Source organism: Lepisosteus oculatus, chromosome 9 (genome assembly GCF_040954835.1).
Source record: "Lepisosteus oculatus isolate fLepOcu1 chromosome 9, fLepOcu1.hap2, whole genome shotgun sequence".
NCBI classification, from domain to species: Eukaryota; Metazoa; Chordata; class Actinopteri; order Semionotiformes; family Lepisosteidae; genus Lepisosteus; species Lepisosteus oculatus.
In genome coordinates, this window is record NC_090704.1 from 9386949 (window position 1) to 9404283 (window position 17335).

The 17335-nt window shown below is 34.5% G+C and overlaps 1 protein-coding gene across 1 annotated transcript in view; it reads left to right on the forward strand.

The window, feature by feature from the left end:
• Positions 1 to 17335, forward strand: part of LOC102688311 (dihydropyrimidine dehydrogenase [NADP(+)]) — a 201412-nt gene that overhangs the window by 24581 nt on the left and 159496 nt on the right. Inside the window, exons 2-3 of the mRNA XM_006634975.3 lie at positions 1595 to 1705; positions 8242 to 8324. Coding sequence (XP_006635038.2) covers positions 1595 to 1705; positions 8242 to 8324 — 194 coding nt within the window. The remainder of the gene's footprint in view (positions 1 to 1594; positions 1706 to 8241; positions 8325 to 17335) is intronic.

Here is a 17335-nt window from a genome sequence, read left to right on the forward strand (position 1 = left end):
TAAAGCTAGTAATGCTGTCACTTGCCATATGTTTCATATTGAATCTTCACCCTCTGCAATTCTTGTAGTGTGTTGGAATTCTGGCATACTTTTCATGGAATATCTGTGTACTACAGCACACTTTTAAAATGTAAGATGGAGAATACGCATAATCACCGTTGATTCTATGTATCAGTTACTTAAATCACCTAAATATATTTCTTAATTAAATGAAAAATGGGCGTCACTCTGAAAGTGATTCCCAATTCTTTTTCCACAGTATGATTTCTGTCAGTTTAATGTTTTATGTAAAGATACAGATCTGTATAATGAATCGGTTTGCGGGGGTATATACAGGATTGCATTTTTCCTATAACAATTAAATGCCATCCCCTAAGAAAAAAAACTCTGACAAGATGGTTTGCATACAGTAGCCCTATAAGTGTGTGATATGATTTGCTTACACTAATTTTAAGTTGGAATTGATGAATCTAGTTGATACATGTATCAGCAGTCTTGTATTCTTACAGGGAAAGAAAATAGGTAAGACATATATTGAAAAATTGTGTTTTACAACTAGTAATACCTGACAGTACAGGATGGCTTTTGGTATTATAAATAATCAATTATATGGTACATACTGTACAGTACAGCTGTTTTGCTTCAAGTTATCATTCAAGCTACACATTACATTTTGTGTAAGGCAAAATATACAATAAGGTGCATCCAACAACATTTTTTGAAGGTTGTTATGTTAATATTTGTTCGTGTATTGACAGAAAACAATTAGTAAGCCTAAGGCAACGGCAGGTCTTTTACTACTGGTTTATTGTTTTACCCCCAGAAAATGATTAATGGATTAATCAATGTAGTGAAAGGATACAAAGAAACCACAACTTATTAATATATGTGGAGCTGTGGGGTATTGTGTAACTTTTCTGTTACATTACTAAATTTGTTAAGATACCTATTCACTAAATTGCAAGGTTTATGCATATAGTAAGTTACATACTGTAACAGCATTATTTTTGATCGGACACAGGGTCATTGAATCAGATTTCTGCGTTTTTCACACTTTTCTGTGTTGAAAATGGTTTTTACTTAAAACCTTTAAATCACTCTTTTAATTTTCTGGGACTCACCTCAGATGTTCTGGGGCTATTTATATACTGTAGGTTCTGCTCTGTTTTCTTTTTTGTTTTTAGTGTAGTTGTGAAACTACTTGTTTATACTATACTGTTGTTATAATGTACAGTAAGTGGTGGAAAGAGTTGTTAGTGTAAGAGTTGTTATACTGTAAGAACATGAACATAAGTTTCAAAGCTGCATTCTACAACAGCTTAACATTTAAACAAACATATTAAATAACTGTTAAGTTTCTAATTTGTAAATCAAAAGGGAGGCTACAGATTTAGTAAAAACCTGTATGGAATGCAATGCAATTTTAACAATCTACAGCTCTTATTTGAAAATGGTACTAAATAGGGTAATTAGTATTCATGTTTAGACTTGTATGTCTTTGTAAAACATAATACTCAGGCCATGAAACGTTATCTGTTCAAATTCAGTCTTCTGATGTTTCGATCATCTGAGTGTCAAAACTTTTTTTTCCTAGAATATCCTGACTTTAAATCCACGTGTGAAGACTCATGCATCACTGTGTTCTACGGCGACAACTAAAAGGGAGAAGAAACATTGGAAGAGAAATGCTGATAAAAATTGTTCAGTGAGTCCTTTTCATCATTATTTTTTTTCCTTAATCCAAGTATATTTAGCTGCTGGATGCTTGTTTTACATGTAAAACAAGCATCCAGCAGCTATGATCAAACATGACTGTGTGAGGTTTTTCATGTGTAGGCTTTAATTTTCAGGACATTGATTGCTTGGAATAGTATAGCGTCTTCTATCCTAAAGCTTCTATCCTATCGCTGCATTCAAATGATCATAAAAAGGGACATTTTTTCTTTAACAGCTGGATCTAGGCCCTGGTTTTTCTTTAATGCAGTTACATGTATACAAGATGATAGTGAAAAAATGTCATTCTTGAATACACTTTATTTAACTAAATGCCTGTTTTATTATTTAACCAATTTAGTTGCTATTGATTTTGAGGATTTGCATCGTTCTGTCTGAAGGAAGCTGGCTTTACAAGACATACTAGTTCCACTTTCATTATTCACACTGGAGCATTAAACCAAATGTATAGTTCCTACGATTTTAGGAACAAGGAACAAAGAGTTTTTCCTTTTTTAAAACTCGTTATTTGTTTATGTGTGGCATGGTGGTACAAAGATTAGCATTGGTACTTTAAAGCACTGGGGCCCTGTGTTCAATTCCTGGGGTGCTACCTGCATGGAGTTTTTATCTTTTCCCCATGTATGGGTGGGTTTCCTCAGGGTGTTTTGTTTTCCTCGAACAGTACAAAGACATCCCGGTAGGTTAGTTGGCTTCTGTGAAATTTGCCCATGTTGTGAGCGTGTGCATGTTTGTGTCTGTGTGTACCCTGTGATGGACTGACGTCCCGCCCAGCGCATATCCTGCCTAGCGCCCCTTGCTTGCTGTGTTAGGCTCCTGGTCCCCCTGTGACCCTGTATTGGATAAGATGATTTAGAATATGAATGAATAATGTGTTTAGAGTGACAGTTAGGATTTTGGTATGAAATTGTCATTCCGTTTGTGAAGCACCTGAAGCCTAGACAAATTGCAATAAAATGTGTCTATCTTTTTACCTGATTTTGTTAACCCAAAGAACAGCCCTCTCTTTTCAGCATTCACGCTGCAACTCAGCAGTTTATTGATCATGTGTAATGGATTTATTCTCTGCTTAAAGACATAATGGCCATTTCAGTGGTCTTTATTGCAGGTTTTGTTAGGCTTAGCATCACCTGCATGATTTTTCCATGGTACAGTATAACTAAGATGCTACAGGGGTCATGAATTTTGTTCATAAGAAGGCGAATGTTCATTAATTCCATATGAGGGCACTTGAATGATATGGAAGAACAGCAGCCTCACGTTGATTCATGGCAGTGGGGAGAAAATCGGTAGTGCCATAGACACATTTTCAGAAAAAAGTTCCCTGTTGCATGACGCCGGAGACCCGGGTTAGCGCCCAGGCAGTGAGGGACGAACTGGCAGGGCAGGAGCGGCAAGGGCAGATACCCAAAGAACCACTACAATTGCTAGAAAAGGTCCTGTTGATTTAAATAATAAAGACGCTTACCTGTTTAAGCTGATAACATTTCTGCTCTACAGTCAACATCATAGTTTTATTACCTAAATAGGGTGTAAAAACATTGAGTTTGTATTAGGAAATGTGAGAAAAACAGTACATCTTAATAATGTTAAGTTCCAGGTGAGCAAATAAATATTGTGCAATCTATTGTAGGTCTAATTTTAATAATCTGTCTGTAGCATGTAATCCGATTTAATTAGTTTTCCAGATTGCTTTCAGATCCCAAGTATTAAAGGGCGTAGGTAATGTACCAGCTGCTGGAGCAGAAGTTATTGTGACAAAAAGAAATGCACAATGTGCAATCTAAGAGTTTACGGTTATATTCTTGGCAATGATTTCTGTAATTTTCCAAATAACCCAAGTGCTTAGCTTCACAGGGCATTAAAATGATCTGAAACTCAGTGGAGAGTCTTATAAAACCTTAAATCTGGAAAAAGAATTGCACTGTAGTCACCAGACTCCACATCGTATTGTAGGAATAAATTACATAATTTAAATTATCCTTTTCCTCTTAATAATCATCTCTGTTCTCTCTTTTTGGGTTTTAATTTCAACGTAAAGGAATGTGTGTGGGGAGATAATAATGAATCTGATATAATTACATTGAAAATATCCTTATTAATAAACCTTTTAGAAAATTGCTCAACTATTTCTTAACTGCCTTTTATTTCTTACGTCATCTTTAGATATGAAAAATTTAATGAATTCTTTAATTAAAAAATCACGACAGTGCTTTAGTAAGCTATTTAAATTGTGGTGACAATTCCCAAAAGCAGCCATAAATGTGTAATTAATAATAATAGCCTCCCTTGATACTGGATAAAGTAAATCTGTTGTTATTATAAAAATATTCCTTAAATGTTATTAACATATTAAATAATTGAATCACAATTTGCCAAATATGTCTGAAATATTGTACAGAAATATAATCCTTCTGTAAAGGATTAAAATCGAATTCCAGATTGAAAATAATTACAGAAAAAGTCAAATACTGAAAGGATAAAAAAAAGTTAAACTTCTAAAGGAAAACTGTCTGATTCAATTTTCAATTTTTAAAAAGTTGTACGTCTGTTAATTCTACTGAACAGGAAGGGCCACAAAGAGAACAACATTATGTTTCCCAGGCAAACAAAACTGTCAAAATTTCAGAAAGAACCTAATATTCAGTTTGCATTCTAAAAGCAATGATGACACTTTATTACCGTGTCTGCCAGCATGTACAATAATACTTCAGGCGAAGATTTTCTAAATTTTTTAAATTTTAGTATGTAAAATTTTTTGTGTCGTGGGAGTGGACCATAATGGAAGATGATGCATTAATAGTTTTTCTGGGTTTATGTGTCATTATTGAGGAATAATATGTGAAAAATGGAGAGCAAATATTCCACTACATCATCTGAAGATCAAAGTAAATAAATCATATCTGTGGTACTGCCTCAGTTTTGAGACAGATTGTTCATTAAATATTTTGCATTCTTTCAAAGTAATGACTATATTTAAATTATTTTATATAAAGATATTAAATAAAATGGCACATGGTGTATCAGGTAAAATACACCCCTTCCTTTTTTAATGCCCTCAAAATAAAGGAGAAAAATAGTTCTGAATGAGGAAAAAATAGGACTTTGAAGAGAGCTGTTGAAGCTTTTTAAAAATCAGTTAATATTGTTATATCATGGTACACACAAAATCAATATTATATGTTCCTGTATGATTGTAGAAAAAATAATTTCATTTAATGTATATTTCCTGGTGTAGTTTTGTTTTTGATAAAATACTGTGAAGTTATAAGTAAACAGACAATCACAATCATAAATGGAAAAATTGCAATTACAGTTGTAATTGTTAAAATTGTAATTATATTAATTACAAATATGCACAAAATTCTTATATCTTATAGTTGAATATACTAGTATCACTCCAAAGGAGTTGTCCATTAGTCCTGTATAGTATAATTATACCACTGGTCATACCACCAATTTATTCATTTCACCTGGTCAGAGGTCAAGGAACTGTTAACAAGATTTTGTAAATGGGGAATGGGGTGATTGGAATTAATGGGACTTGATGAAAGACATATATCAGACACGTTGGTCAGTGTGAACAATGAGTACCCAGCGTATTCCACTGTTAAATGGATTCCTGTTGTGATAGTGGCATCAGTTTAAACCACAGGCACTTATACGGCTTACATGTTCCCTTCCCCCTTGTAAGAGGTAGGGAATTGAGCTTAAATTAATTATATTGAATTTTAATAAAGAAATCTTTCCTCCAAGCACATTTTTCATGCTTCTTTACAGTATATACAGTAGCTTGTACAATGTTGCTTAATGCCTACCCAGCTAACTGTATTTACTGTTGAGCAGTATAATGTCATCAATGACTCCTTACAACTAGCTCTTTCTTTTCTTCATGGTGTCTCATTAAACAGATTATCATAAGTCACTTAAGTGTGTCCAGCACTAAACTGTAGATGTTTTGACATGTACTGTTGTTGAACTTTGTGTTCTGCAGTGCTGAAATCCTTTTATAGCTTTTTATCGCAGATATAAAAGAAAGCATTCCATTTCACAGTGCTAAATTACTCTTATTAAACCAACTTCTTTTGAATTAAATGCATAAATCTTCCAGGAGTTGTTAATTTAAAGGGCATTTTGCGATGCTTTAATCCAACAAGCAGGTTTTAAACTCAATATCTATGGTGCAGTATCTGAGATGACCAGTCCTACAAAGTAATCATTCAAAACTTCAAATCTTATCACAATGAAAAAATATAGTCTCTGTAAACCACAACTTTAAATGTTGAGCATGCCCTTCATTATGGTGAGTTTATTTGGTAACTAACGTAATCCTGAAAAGAATGCATAATGAATTATCAAAGGTGTTCATCTTACTTTGATTACTTTGTGTTTTTGCACAGATTGTAATGATGAAACAGCACAGTAAATTTAGTGTTTTAACTAAAGTGCAGTATATACTGTACTGTTTAAGTATGCTTTCCTGTCTTTGCAGATTTCCTGAAAAAAAGTGAAATATTCAGTAGCCAGTGGTGATTAAATTAGAGCCTGAACCTTTTAAAACTTGAAAATAATTAAATAGTTATGGATTTCTTATGTGTCCTCCTAGATCATCAGACACCTATTATGAATAGTAATGTAAGAAAACGCAGAGCTATAACCTTTCAGGTTAATGGCATTATTCGAGAACGTCCTGAATAGTCTTCAAAGCTCTGCCAATTGACATTTTAATTGTAATTATAATTAGCATTACAACTTTAATTTTAAAACACTGCCCCCCATTCCCCTTTAGAAGTGTTTAAAGAAGACTGTACGTTCAACAACATTTTTGTCAATGTTTCTTATAATTAGACTGAGATGTTTTGAGTCTTACGTGTGTGAGATTTCAAATTTGTGAAATGGAGGGTAGGTGAAAATGCATTCAGCTTATATTGAGAAGGAGTACTGAGGAGTCACACATTGGCTGTCCTCAGAAGCAAGGCATCTCTCAGTATTCCATAAACTCAAACAGCAAAATAATTATCAATTTCCATACCATTTGTTTTGTACAACAGTATAAAACTGAACGTTTGTTCACACTTCCCAATTAAATAAAGACTTCTGTGAAGAACATTGAGAGAATTCAATTTAAAATTCACTGACTTGCACTCCGAATGTAATCATGTAAATTAGGTGTCAATAGAAATTTGTGTTTTCCCTACTATTAAAAATAAAATATGACCTTCTTTGCTTTTTCTAACATTGTATACAAGTGAATTAGCTTTTGTGAATATTAAAACTACATGGCCAGGATTCTAATCAGTACCAGAGAAAGCGCTTTAGGGAGATAAATAGTGTCTATATGGATAACACCACTTGCCTCCCAGTATTATTCTATTAGTTTCACATATTTTATGTATGAAGCTGTTAGATATTTTATGGTGTACTACTGCTGTACTTTTAATAGATTTGCCTCAAAGATACTCATCAAGGGTTACTAAAGTATATACTGTACCTCCCCCTTTACATAATGTGTGTTGTAATTGCTGCAAAGCCCAAATGCTTTTACTGTACAGTATACGAACAAAGATAGGCAATTTAAATCTTGAATAGAATTGTGTATGTACTGTTTTAAAATGGGATAAGGACCATACTCAGCATAAAACACTTAGAACGTGTTAATTTCAAACCTTTTAAGACACATTTTGATCTTTTGCAGACTACTTAAAAATACTGTTGGTCAAGCAGTTTGGTTTTAAAAGTTCTAAGAACTTTAAGTTTAAAAACAGTTTAGGTCGATTGTCTTTGGGTAGATTCTTAATTGTTTGTTCAATGTATCAAATCATGCTCTTGCATGTAAACTAATGTAAAAATAGTAAACTATTAGCATGCTATATACTGTATTGAGTTTCACAAATGAAGGTTTCCAAAGTTTTTGTCATGGGATCATACACATTCAAATACTTTTAGATATGTACTGTACCTAAATATATTTACTAATTAGAAAATAAATAAAAATGCAAAAGCCCTTTTCTATGTTTTTCTTAAAAAACAGAAATAATAAAACAAGCAAGCAAACAAAAACATAACACAGTACCTACAGAGCTGCTGGGTATTAAACCTGTCTTTGTTGGGTTGATGTACTGCAGCTAGAGATCTCAGACATGGGAGGATGTTATTTATCTCCGGAGAGAAGGGCAAGGGTGCTGCCTGTGTTAATTGTCAGTATGTCAATAACGCCAGCTTTCTGTGCTGCTGGACACTTATTCGTGAGGTTGAGAAATTGATAAGAGGATTGCCATGACAACAGCATGGCGAACATAGAAGGGACTTTTGTTTCCCCGATATGTTCATGATGTCAATTTTGATTAATCATGTGCACTATAAAGCCCAGTGTGTAATCTGCATGAAGATAAGGTCCGTTATGTTTGCTGCTGTTGCTGCTGCCTCCTAAAAAAGTACGGCTGAATAATTTCCCTGATCAGTGAAATGCTTCAGAGACAAACGACTGTACCTTTTGTTTTATGGCAGAGCTGCGAGAAGCTGGAGAACAATTTTGATGACATCAAACACACGACTCTGAGTGAGCGTGGAGCACTTCGAGAAGCAATGAGGTAAGGCCAGGTCACCATGGCAACAGTCACAGATGTGGTAAAGAAAAAAGTCATTCTTCATTATTGGGGGAACAAATGAGTTTATTGCCACCATTCAGCTCTCCTCTCAGAGGTATTAATTTGTCAGTGGTGAAGCTTCCCTTGGGGCCTTACTTTGGTTATGAGGCTTTGGCAATGTTAAGCCTCACTGCACAGCAAAAAATGTAAATGTTTAATTTGTTCCTTAAAATGCTAGTGGGTACCCCTGGAAGATATTAAAATACTTAAAGATATATAGTTTACACGTGCAACCATTTTTATTGTTTGTATTTATTTTGATTCATTTGTAACAGCCTGTCAAAAAACCTGGTGTAACTGCTTTGTGTTGCACTGAAGGTAACCACTTTTACTGTGCTGTGAGTTCATGAGAAAAGTTTGGGTATGAATAGATCATTTTCACTGTTACATACCATTATAAATCAAAAGGCTGATATTCAATGCTTATCATTTAAATTAGTTATTTGAATTCAAGGTGCTAGCAAACATTTAAGTACTCTTTATATCTATACTAAAAAACATTTTAGGTACTCTTTCTAAATACCTATTACATATTTACTGTATAGGTTATATATTATCTATATATATTTGTCATCTGTTTTAATTGCAATTAATTGTAGTAAAACAGTCTTACATTTTTTAAGAATTCCAAATTCTTAAATTAATTAATAAAGCAACATTTAGTTATTTTTCTTTCCCAGGCTATTTGGTGCCATAGATTTGCCAATACTGCTTAAAGCACAAACCTAAAGCTACAGTAGAAAACATTAAATACTGTATGTAAGAAGAATATTATGTTGTGTTAATGTTTTAAATGATGTAGATCCACAGAGCTTTATGATTAGCTGACAGATGATGAATCTTGCTGTTGTTAGAGCACAATATGGTTTAATCTTCTTAGTCAAATAATAAATGAATGAGATTAGGATTACAGTGTACTTTATGTCAATTAACATAATCCCATCCTAAATTTAAAATTGTATTAAAATATTATATATAATATTGTATTAGAATATTGTCTTAATACAAATAAGGTGAAGTTTACTGTATCACTGTTTCAGAAAGACATTGAAAATACATGGAAATACAAATATGTCTTCACATTATTGACTCACATGCACACACTATCACACAGGCATATGTTCATATTCATAGAAACATATGTATATAGATCTTGTCACCAGAAAATCTGGCTAGTGAGGCAATGTATCCGCTTCTATAAATGTTCAAGCTGACTTTAATTCTTTTTTAAATGACCCCCCACTGAGCCGTGCAACAAAATTGATGAAAGATTCAGATTTTCTAAAACCTAATAATGTGAGACATTAAAGCAGAAACTGGCAACTTTTATCTACAGATGATCATAAGGAACTAAAAGCTTCTTTAGTTACCGTTTCTTTGGAGTTGTAAAATAAGATACTGAGTTCAAGCTTCATTTTTCATTTCATAGTATGTACAGAGCTGCATCCTTAGTAGCAAATATATTGTCAGTTTTTCCTGAAATAAGCAATGGTTCAGATAAGACCATGCTTGCAGTACTAAAATACATGCTCATGCACACTACTTCGGTTGCACAAATTTGGAGGAAGTACACAAGGAATTGCAGAAGATTCTGTTTCAAGGCTTTGTCACAGTGCTGAAAGGCTTGCTTAGTAACCTTGCTGATAATTAAAGTAAAGCTACCATAATGCACTACAGGAAACATTATTTTTTACATTAAAGACTCATAGACTATGTAGTTTAGAATAGCACAAAGGGTAGAGTACAGGTGTGCTCAGTTTTGTTATTATGTACACACTCTATGTCATCCAGCCTTGTACCAACAATTTTTGTAAGCTCTCAGTTTATAAGAACTACACAGCTCTCTGTTTCTTGTTCTCTTTAATCATTTTATAATCCCTAATTTATCTTTCTCAATGCTTCTTGGTCTTGCTTCTGCTTTTGACACTGTCGATCATTTTATTCTCTCGTGAGCACTCACTGACCTAAGGCTTTTTGGTTCTCTACCTACAGTACCTCACTAATTGTTTTTAGCAGGTAACTGGCAATGTTCTTACTCTACTGTTTATCCTTTCTCCACTGGTGTCCCTCACGTTTCTGTCCTGGGTCCCCTGTTATTCTCTCTCTGCATTCACATTCTGGATCCTCTCATCTCTTCACATGACTTTATGAGTCATTTTTTATGCTGATGGTACTCAACATGTTCAGTTTCCTCCCACTGATGCTCATTTCTGCTCCCATCTCCTTGTCTTTCTAAAAGTTATCTCTTTCTCAGTCCTCTCCCTATCATCATAAACTCAGTCCTCAAAGTCTGGCCTCCTTTGTACCATCCTTTCCCACTTCCTCTTCTTTTTACTTTTGATCCCACAATAACCCAGTCTTACCTCATGAAAACCTTAGTATCATCCTGACAGTGCATTGATAATAAATATTTTGTTTTTGTTTTAAATGGTTTTATAGCAGTCAGTGGATTTTGACTTGTTTCTTTTGTGAGATAACAAACTACTAGGCTTGATGCATAAGAACTCAAATACTTAAGTATCTCAGTGCTTGTTATTAGAGTCAAACATTCCAAAATCATTTAATAAAGACTATGTACGGATTGACATTTGAAAATATAAGACCTTATTTAACACAAGAATAGAAAAAGAGTTGACCATGTTCTACTTTAATAAAGATTGCCTGTTTGCTGCTAGCATCATCAACGTTTGCCTGTCTGTGAGAGGAGTTTGGCAGAGAATGGGTATTCTACTTCAGCAATCAGCTGACTAGTTCTGAGTTTGCCACATCCATCTGATCCATTTCTGTAATCATTTTCTGACTCCAGTGGCTATAGCATAAGACATTTTAGGAAGAAATGACCCACCTATCCGTAGAATAACTGTAAATTGCCATCTGTTTACTCAGAAGCAATTCAAGAGTTACTTGTTGACGGCTGAGAACCGTAATTGTCTGCAGGCCAGCAAACATGTGAGGAAGAAGCAAAGGGACTGGATGAGTGTTTACTTACAGATGAGTATTGTTGACAGACCTGATGGAAGACAATGTGTGTTGAGACATCATGGTGACGAGTGTTACACAAATTATTAGATTGTTTTCCCAGTGGAGAACTGGAAGAATAGTGATGAGGGGCTTGGATGGACTTTATGTTGTTTAGGTCCTTGAACCATTTCCTCTTCTGGAAGTGATTTTCTAGCGGGAGAAAAATACAAGTCCTCAGAGTGCTCACATTGGAGTACACTGGAATGACTCAAGAAAACAATGTAGATGTCTTGTCATGTCCCAGGTGTTTTCTTCTGACCCGAGTCTAATAGAACATCTGTGGTATCACTTTGCCAGTGCCAAGATTTGAAAACAACTGCAACTGACCAACCTTCACTATCTGACTACAGCTGCAAAGAAAGACAGACAGAACATTCAACAGTCTATGCAGAAGCTGGAAGATCAGATTTATGTGTCTGCTAAAAGTGTGTTAGTGTTCAGGGTGGTCATATCCATTTTCTAAAATGGAAAATATCCATTTTCTAAATTCTTCGTCCAGTTCAGGGCCATGTGGGAGCTGGAGCCTATCCCAGCAAGCACCAGTTTCAAGGCAGGTTATACCCAGGATGGGATGCCAGTTCATCACAGGAGGCATACTGTACAGACACACACATGCGCACACTACCTTATTACTACAATATTTAATACCTTTATGTCATATCAGAAACTTGCCATGATTCTTTGATTTGCATTTGTTTTCACATTTTCTGTTTGGGGCCTGTATTATTTAACCATTTGAATAAAATCCCTTAGAGGTTGATTGTTGAAAATACAAGTCCTTTCTGTAAACCCTGGCTTCTGTCTGCATTGCTTGTTTTCAAGAAATGGCTGGATGAGATCCTCAAGTAATTTACTGTAGCCACGAACTTCCAAACGGGCTTAATGTGCCTTATGGCCTCCTCAAGATTCTGATCTTTCTAATGTTTTTATCATTTAAAGCTGTTGACTATCCCAATTTCATTGGTTCACATTATTTTATTATTATATTAAGGAAAAAACCTTCTAAAATGTCAGATGCATTGAAAAAGATGTATGTCTTGGCATTTTGGCTAATTATGTGTTTGGTGACACCTTGCCCAGTCTTTAATTAATTAGATTTAAATGTTTTTCTAAGATTGATATACATGTACATCTACACCTCATATCTAATCCAACAATCCACTTCAGGAGAGACTGCCCACATCTCTGCGAATGAACATAAGTTTTGGATGAGCATAGTAAAATGAACTTTGACATCATTGCCCGATTAAAGGCTCAACAGAAATATAAAATTCAATAAGACAGATCTCTGCAGCTGAGGAAGAATCTCTGGTGAGTCAAATTTTTATCTGTAAAACTATCCTGAAAGCGTAGTTCTGTGAAGTGCAGTGTTTAATCCACCATGCCACATGATGTTCAGTCAGTTTGAAAATCTGGTGGTCTGAGGCTATGACCTGGAACCTTGTGATAGCCATGATGCAGATTACACTTATAAAATATCATTGCAGAGGCACATTGAGCTTTTGGTCTGTAATTGTGTTTTATTTTGTTATATCACAAATAACAAATAAACCTATAGGTCCAGGTCTGTATATTAATTGAGGCTTTCTGTTCACTGTCATCCATCTGACTCACAAAACAAATAAAAATCCAAAGCTTTCTCCTTTCTAAAATACAATCCTTCACAATTAAGCAATAGGTACACTAATTTCTATAGGGAAGTGTGTAAATGATATCGTATTTTCAGGTTTGTTAGTTTTCTTGACCTTTTTACAAATTTAAAGTTTTGCAGTTTAAGGTATTTTTATGTTTTACTTAAGAATGTATTATTGTCATGATAGGATGTTTGTATGTAAAGATGTACATGTATATCGTATTGTATATGTACTGTATAAAGTTCTTTGAGCTTTACAAACAGTATACAGTATGTATAAACATGTGTGTCATAAATATGAAAGAGAATAGATGTTGCTCTAAAGCTGTTGTTTTACACTATTTATAGATGTTTCAAGCACTGTAGATTTGAGAAACAAAGGAGCAAAAAGGATCCAGTACAGTTACTTGGAAAAATCTAATAGAAGTCAATAGACTGAGAAAAATTGCTTTCAATGCATCAGTCTAGTTTTGATCTTTAAATCTATAGATTTCTGAGCTGTTGAGTTGTTTTCAAGATATCTCTGTGCTACGTTATGTGATAAATTTCAATAGAAATGAATGGACTGAGATCCAGCAATTTTTTTATCATTGTGCTGCTTTCTTCAGCACATCTTTCAGTGTGAAAGATGGATGATGTTAAAAGCCTGGGTTCTGATCTTTAAAACCCATTTATAAATGAGTCTGAAATACTAGTCATTTTCAAAGAGAGACTGAGCAAAGATACTGTATGTGATGCAATTTAATAGAACTACTGAAACTAGATGGAGCCACTGCCACTTTTAACAGAGGGAAATGTGTTTTTTTTAACACCTCTTACTTTCCTCAATGTTATTTAAATAAAAAAGAAGTTAAGTAGTTTTTTGCTTTTATGGCTTTCAGGAGAAGGAAGTCAATATTTTTCCCATGGGGCATATATTATTATGCAATCTGGAAGCTGCGGATTTTAGAGGAATATAAAGTTTCCTGCAGTTCCCTATGCAAATTATTATACTGGTCTTGGCGACTGATTGATTTTCGGATAGGGATATTGACTCGTGCCTGGGCAAAACAAGAAAATTGTCTGATCTAGAGAAATTCTTCTTACAATGATTATATATTTTGTTTTTTATTCACTCTACATTAAACATACTTTTTTATATAGCTCTTCATAGCTGAGAAGGTAGAGTCACTCTTGAAATTGTTTCAGAAAGACTGATGAACAACTCTAGTCATGTATTTAATATATTTTACAGTCTGTGTCAAGATTGGTTTCAGGCCACGCAAGTGCTGAGGTTGGTCTGCTTGTTATTCAGTGTCACCAAGTAAGAGCACCTGTGTGCATTATGATGCAGCTACCCTTGCATGTCATTTATCATCCGTAAATGTCTGAAAAATGAATGGTACGGAAATAAATGTTTCATCAATTGTTGCAGAGAAGTGCTGACCTGAGCTTTCGGAGGGCAGAGTGGGGCAGGCTTCAGCGCAGTCAGACAGCACTGGCCTCAAAGGAAAGGTCATCAATCTGGTCCTCTTAACAGAAGCGGGGCACTAATGAATGCCACTGCATGCCCAATGTGCCACAAAGAGCCATTGCATATACACAGATACTCATTTTGATCAATTGAGATGACCACCGAAATGATAGAGAAGAATAGACACCATTGGCTACTTGTGATTGATGGCTGCCATTCCTTGAATGAAAGCTTATGAATCATTATTCGATGAATAAATTCTGTTTATGCAAGTTATTTTTTACAATTCTAAACTACTTCTAACACTGCTCTGGGTATGTCTTGACAAGGGCTGGACTCAGCATAGAAATGCTGCCCTTAAAGAACCTTGTTCCAGGTTGAATAGCAATATGCCTTTCAATTGAATTTAAAACTGGAGACCTTGAAAAGTCTTTCAATGGCCCTTTTCCACCTTATACCATACAACTGCAGTGCGAAGACTCTTTCTGTCGTTTATTGCTCGTAATGAATTAAAATGAAAGATACTGTAGTCTATCTCAATTGCTCCCCCCCAATACTTTGACCGCCTTAAAAAAATCACACCATTTCAAAAGACCTATCTCTTTCTTTGTGACTTGTGATAATTCAAATTCAAGCACGATATAATAAATTGTTTTAATATTCACGGTTTAAAGTAAGTACAGTATGTCTGTGTGAGATAAAAGAAATGGTTTAATGTTCTTTTACTTCTCTCTTGTACTATACATTGACCATGATATTTGAAAAGCCCTTTCAGAAGCATAGTCAAGAACAGTCTTAAGCATGGCAAACAATTTAAACAGATACAACATGGATCATAAAATAAAATATATTTCAATAAATGCACAGTGTTAAAACTGAGCTTTTTTGTTTGAAAAAAATAGCAGAGTATCTCACAAACCTTTAGATAAAATTAAACATTGTTATTCATATTTTAAGGGACAGGATTGCACTGCAAGAGAATCCCACATACTTTCTTTGGTTGGCCTTTTCTTCTAACAGACCTCATAACCCTTCTTATTAAAATCACACTTTTGTAAAATGGAAATGATGCAGCTGAATATTTTAAAACATGTCGGAGGAGGTGTTTTCCATCTAATGTTGAACCATTTTAGATTTTGTCTTTCCTGAACACACTTGGAAAAATCTGAATTGCACAATTTGAGAGAGGGTACTAAAGAACCTTTTGAATTTAAACAAGGTAGAAAAATTGCCATTAGCGCATTTAAAAGGATCTTCTCAGACTTCACAATTCAATAAGAGACAGCTCAAACACAATATTGAAATTCTTATTAAATGAAGGAACGTCTGTTATTGCTGTGAGCAGTCCTTACCATTGTTTGCTCCTGAGTGTCTTTGCTCTTATTCTTTAAGTATCCATTTTAAGTGCATGTGCACCAAAAAGTGTTTTCTGTTTAACCCTTTTTGATTTTGAGATCTTAATATAATTAAATTTAGGTTAATGCTCTTCTTCTTAAAAATAGATTAATCACAATGCCCAAGTTGTATGTTTTGGAAGAGCCACATATATTTTTTCCCATCACCCCATCACGTTGATCATATTATTGAGATCCCAAATGGGGCTGAGCTATTGGCTAAAATAGTGCTCATGTTTGTTCCCTGTGCTGTCATCTACCTGCATTCACTTTTCCGCTCAACAGAGGCCAGTCTGGCTGCATTCTCATTTGCTACAAACCCCTCATAATACGTGCAGCTCATTGGGGCAGACTGGAGTTATACCCAGCTTGGGTAAAACTGTCAATGGCATGCTAGATTACTATTTCTAAATCACTCTTTTTTTTCTGTTACTAAATCAGTAATTTTCTGCGATGAGAGAATTGCTGATGTGGACACATCATTGTAGGGATTTTAGTCTATAAACAAGTTTATAAAAGGCCTTTAAACTGAAATTCATGTTCCATGCATCTCCTACCATGATACTGTGTAGAAATGGTGATTGACTTAAAATAAAGTCCTCTTATTTCTGTCTCTTGGAATCTCTTTAAACTCTTTAAATTTGTTTTGGGTGGACATTCTCAAAATATCTGGACAGTTGCTTCGCTGGTAATGTCTTTCATTTAGCAATTATTGGTTCTCTAATTGAAGAGCTAAAACAGCAATAATATTCACGTTATTAATTGTCATAATAAAAATGTTCCTCTTGTGGGGAACATTTTATGTCGATTTAGCATTAACTTATGTCCTTCTCTGTTTTGGTCTCCCCATTGGATCGCTACAGATTTCTGTCAAGACAGCTCACATAGAGCATCGGCTGATTTTGATCCCGATAAACACTTTTAATTATAGCTCGCAATATACTGCTAGTGCAGAAAGATGTCAACACTGATACCGGCTTTGTCAGCTTTGGAAGACATTAAAAATCTCATGAAAAGCAAACATAATAATACGTCAATGTCCTTCACTGTTGTTTCATCAAGGGCAATAACGGTACTGCTTTCACAATACTATGAAATTCTCTTCTAAAAGCATTGCTTGTTATCTTGTTTTATTATGTTTTATGATTTATGAGGGAGACCGATAAACCTTCGATATATTCAGCAATAGAAATTGGTCTGTAAAGTCTTTAATAATGATCAGGTCTCAAGACTGGTGCCACTTTGCTTCTACCTTTTCAAAGTCTATAGTATAAAGAATTGTTCAAACTCTCAAAGATTCATGTATACAATCCCGTTGGCTTTTGCCTGGTCAGCCACATGCTGCCTTAAAAATCGAACTTTTAAGATAGACCATTTTGATGTTGAAGGGTAGCAATTATAACAGCAATTAGGTGTCATACAACATGGTTAACATTTTTAACATATAAGGTGG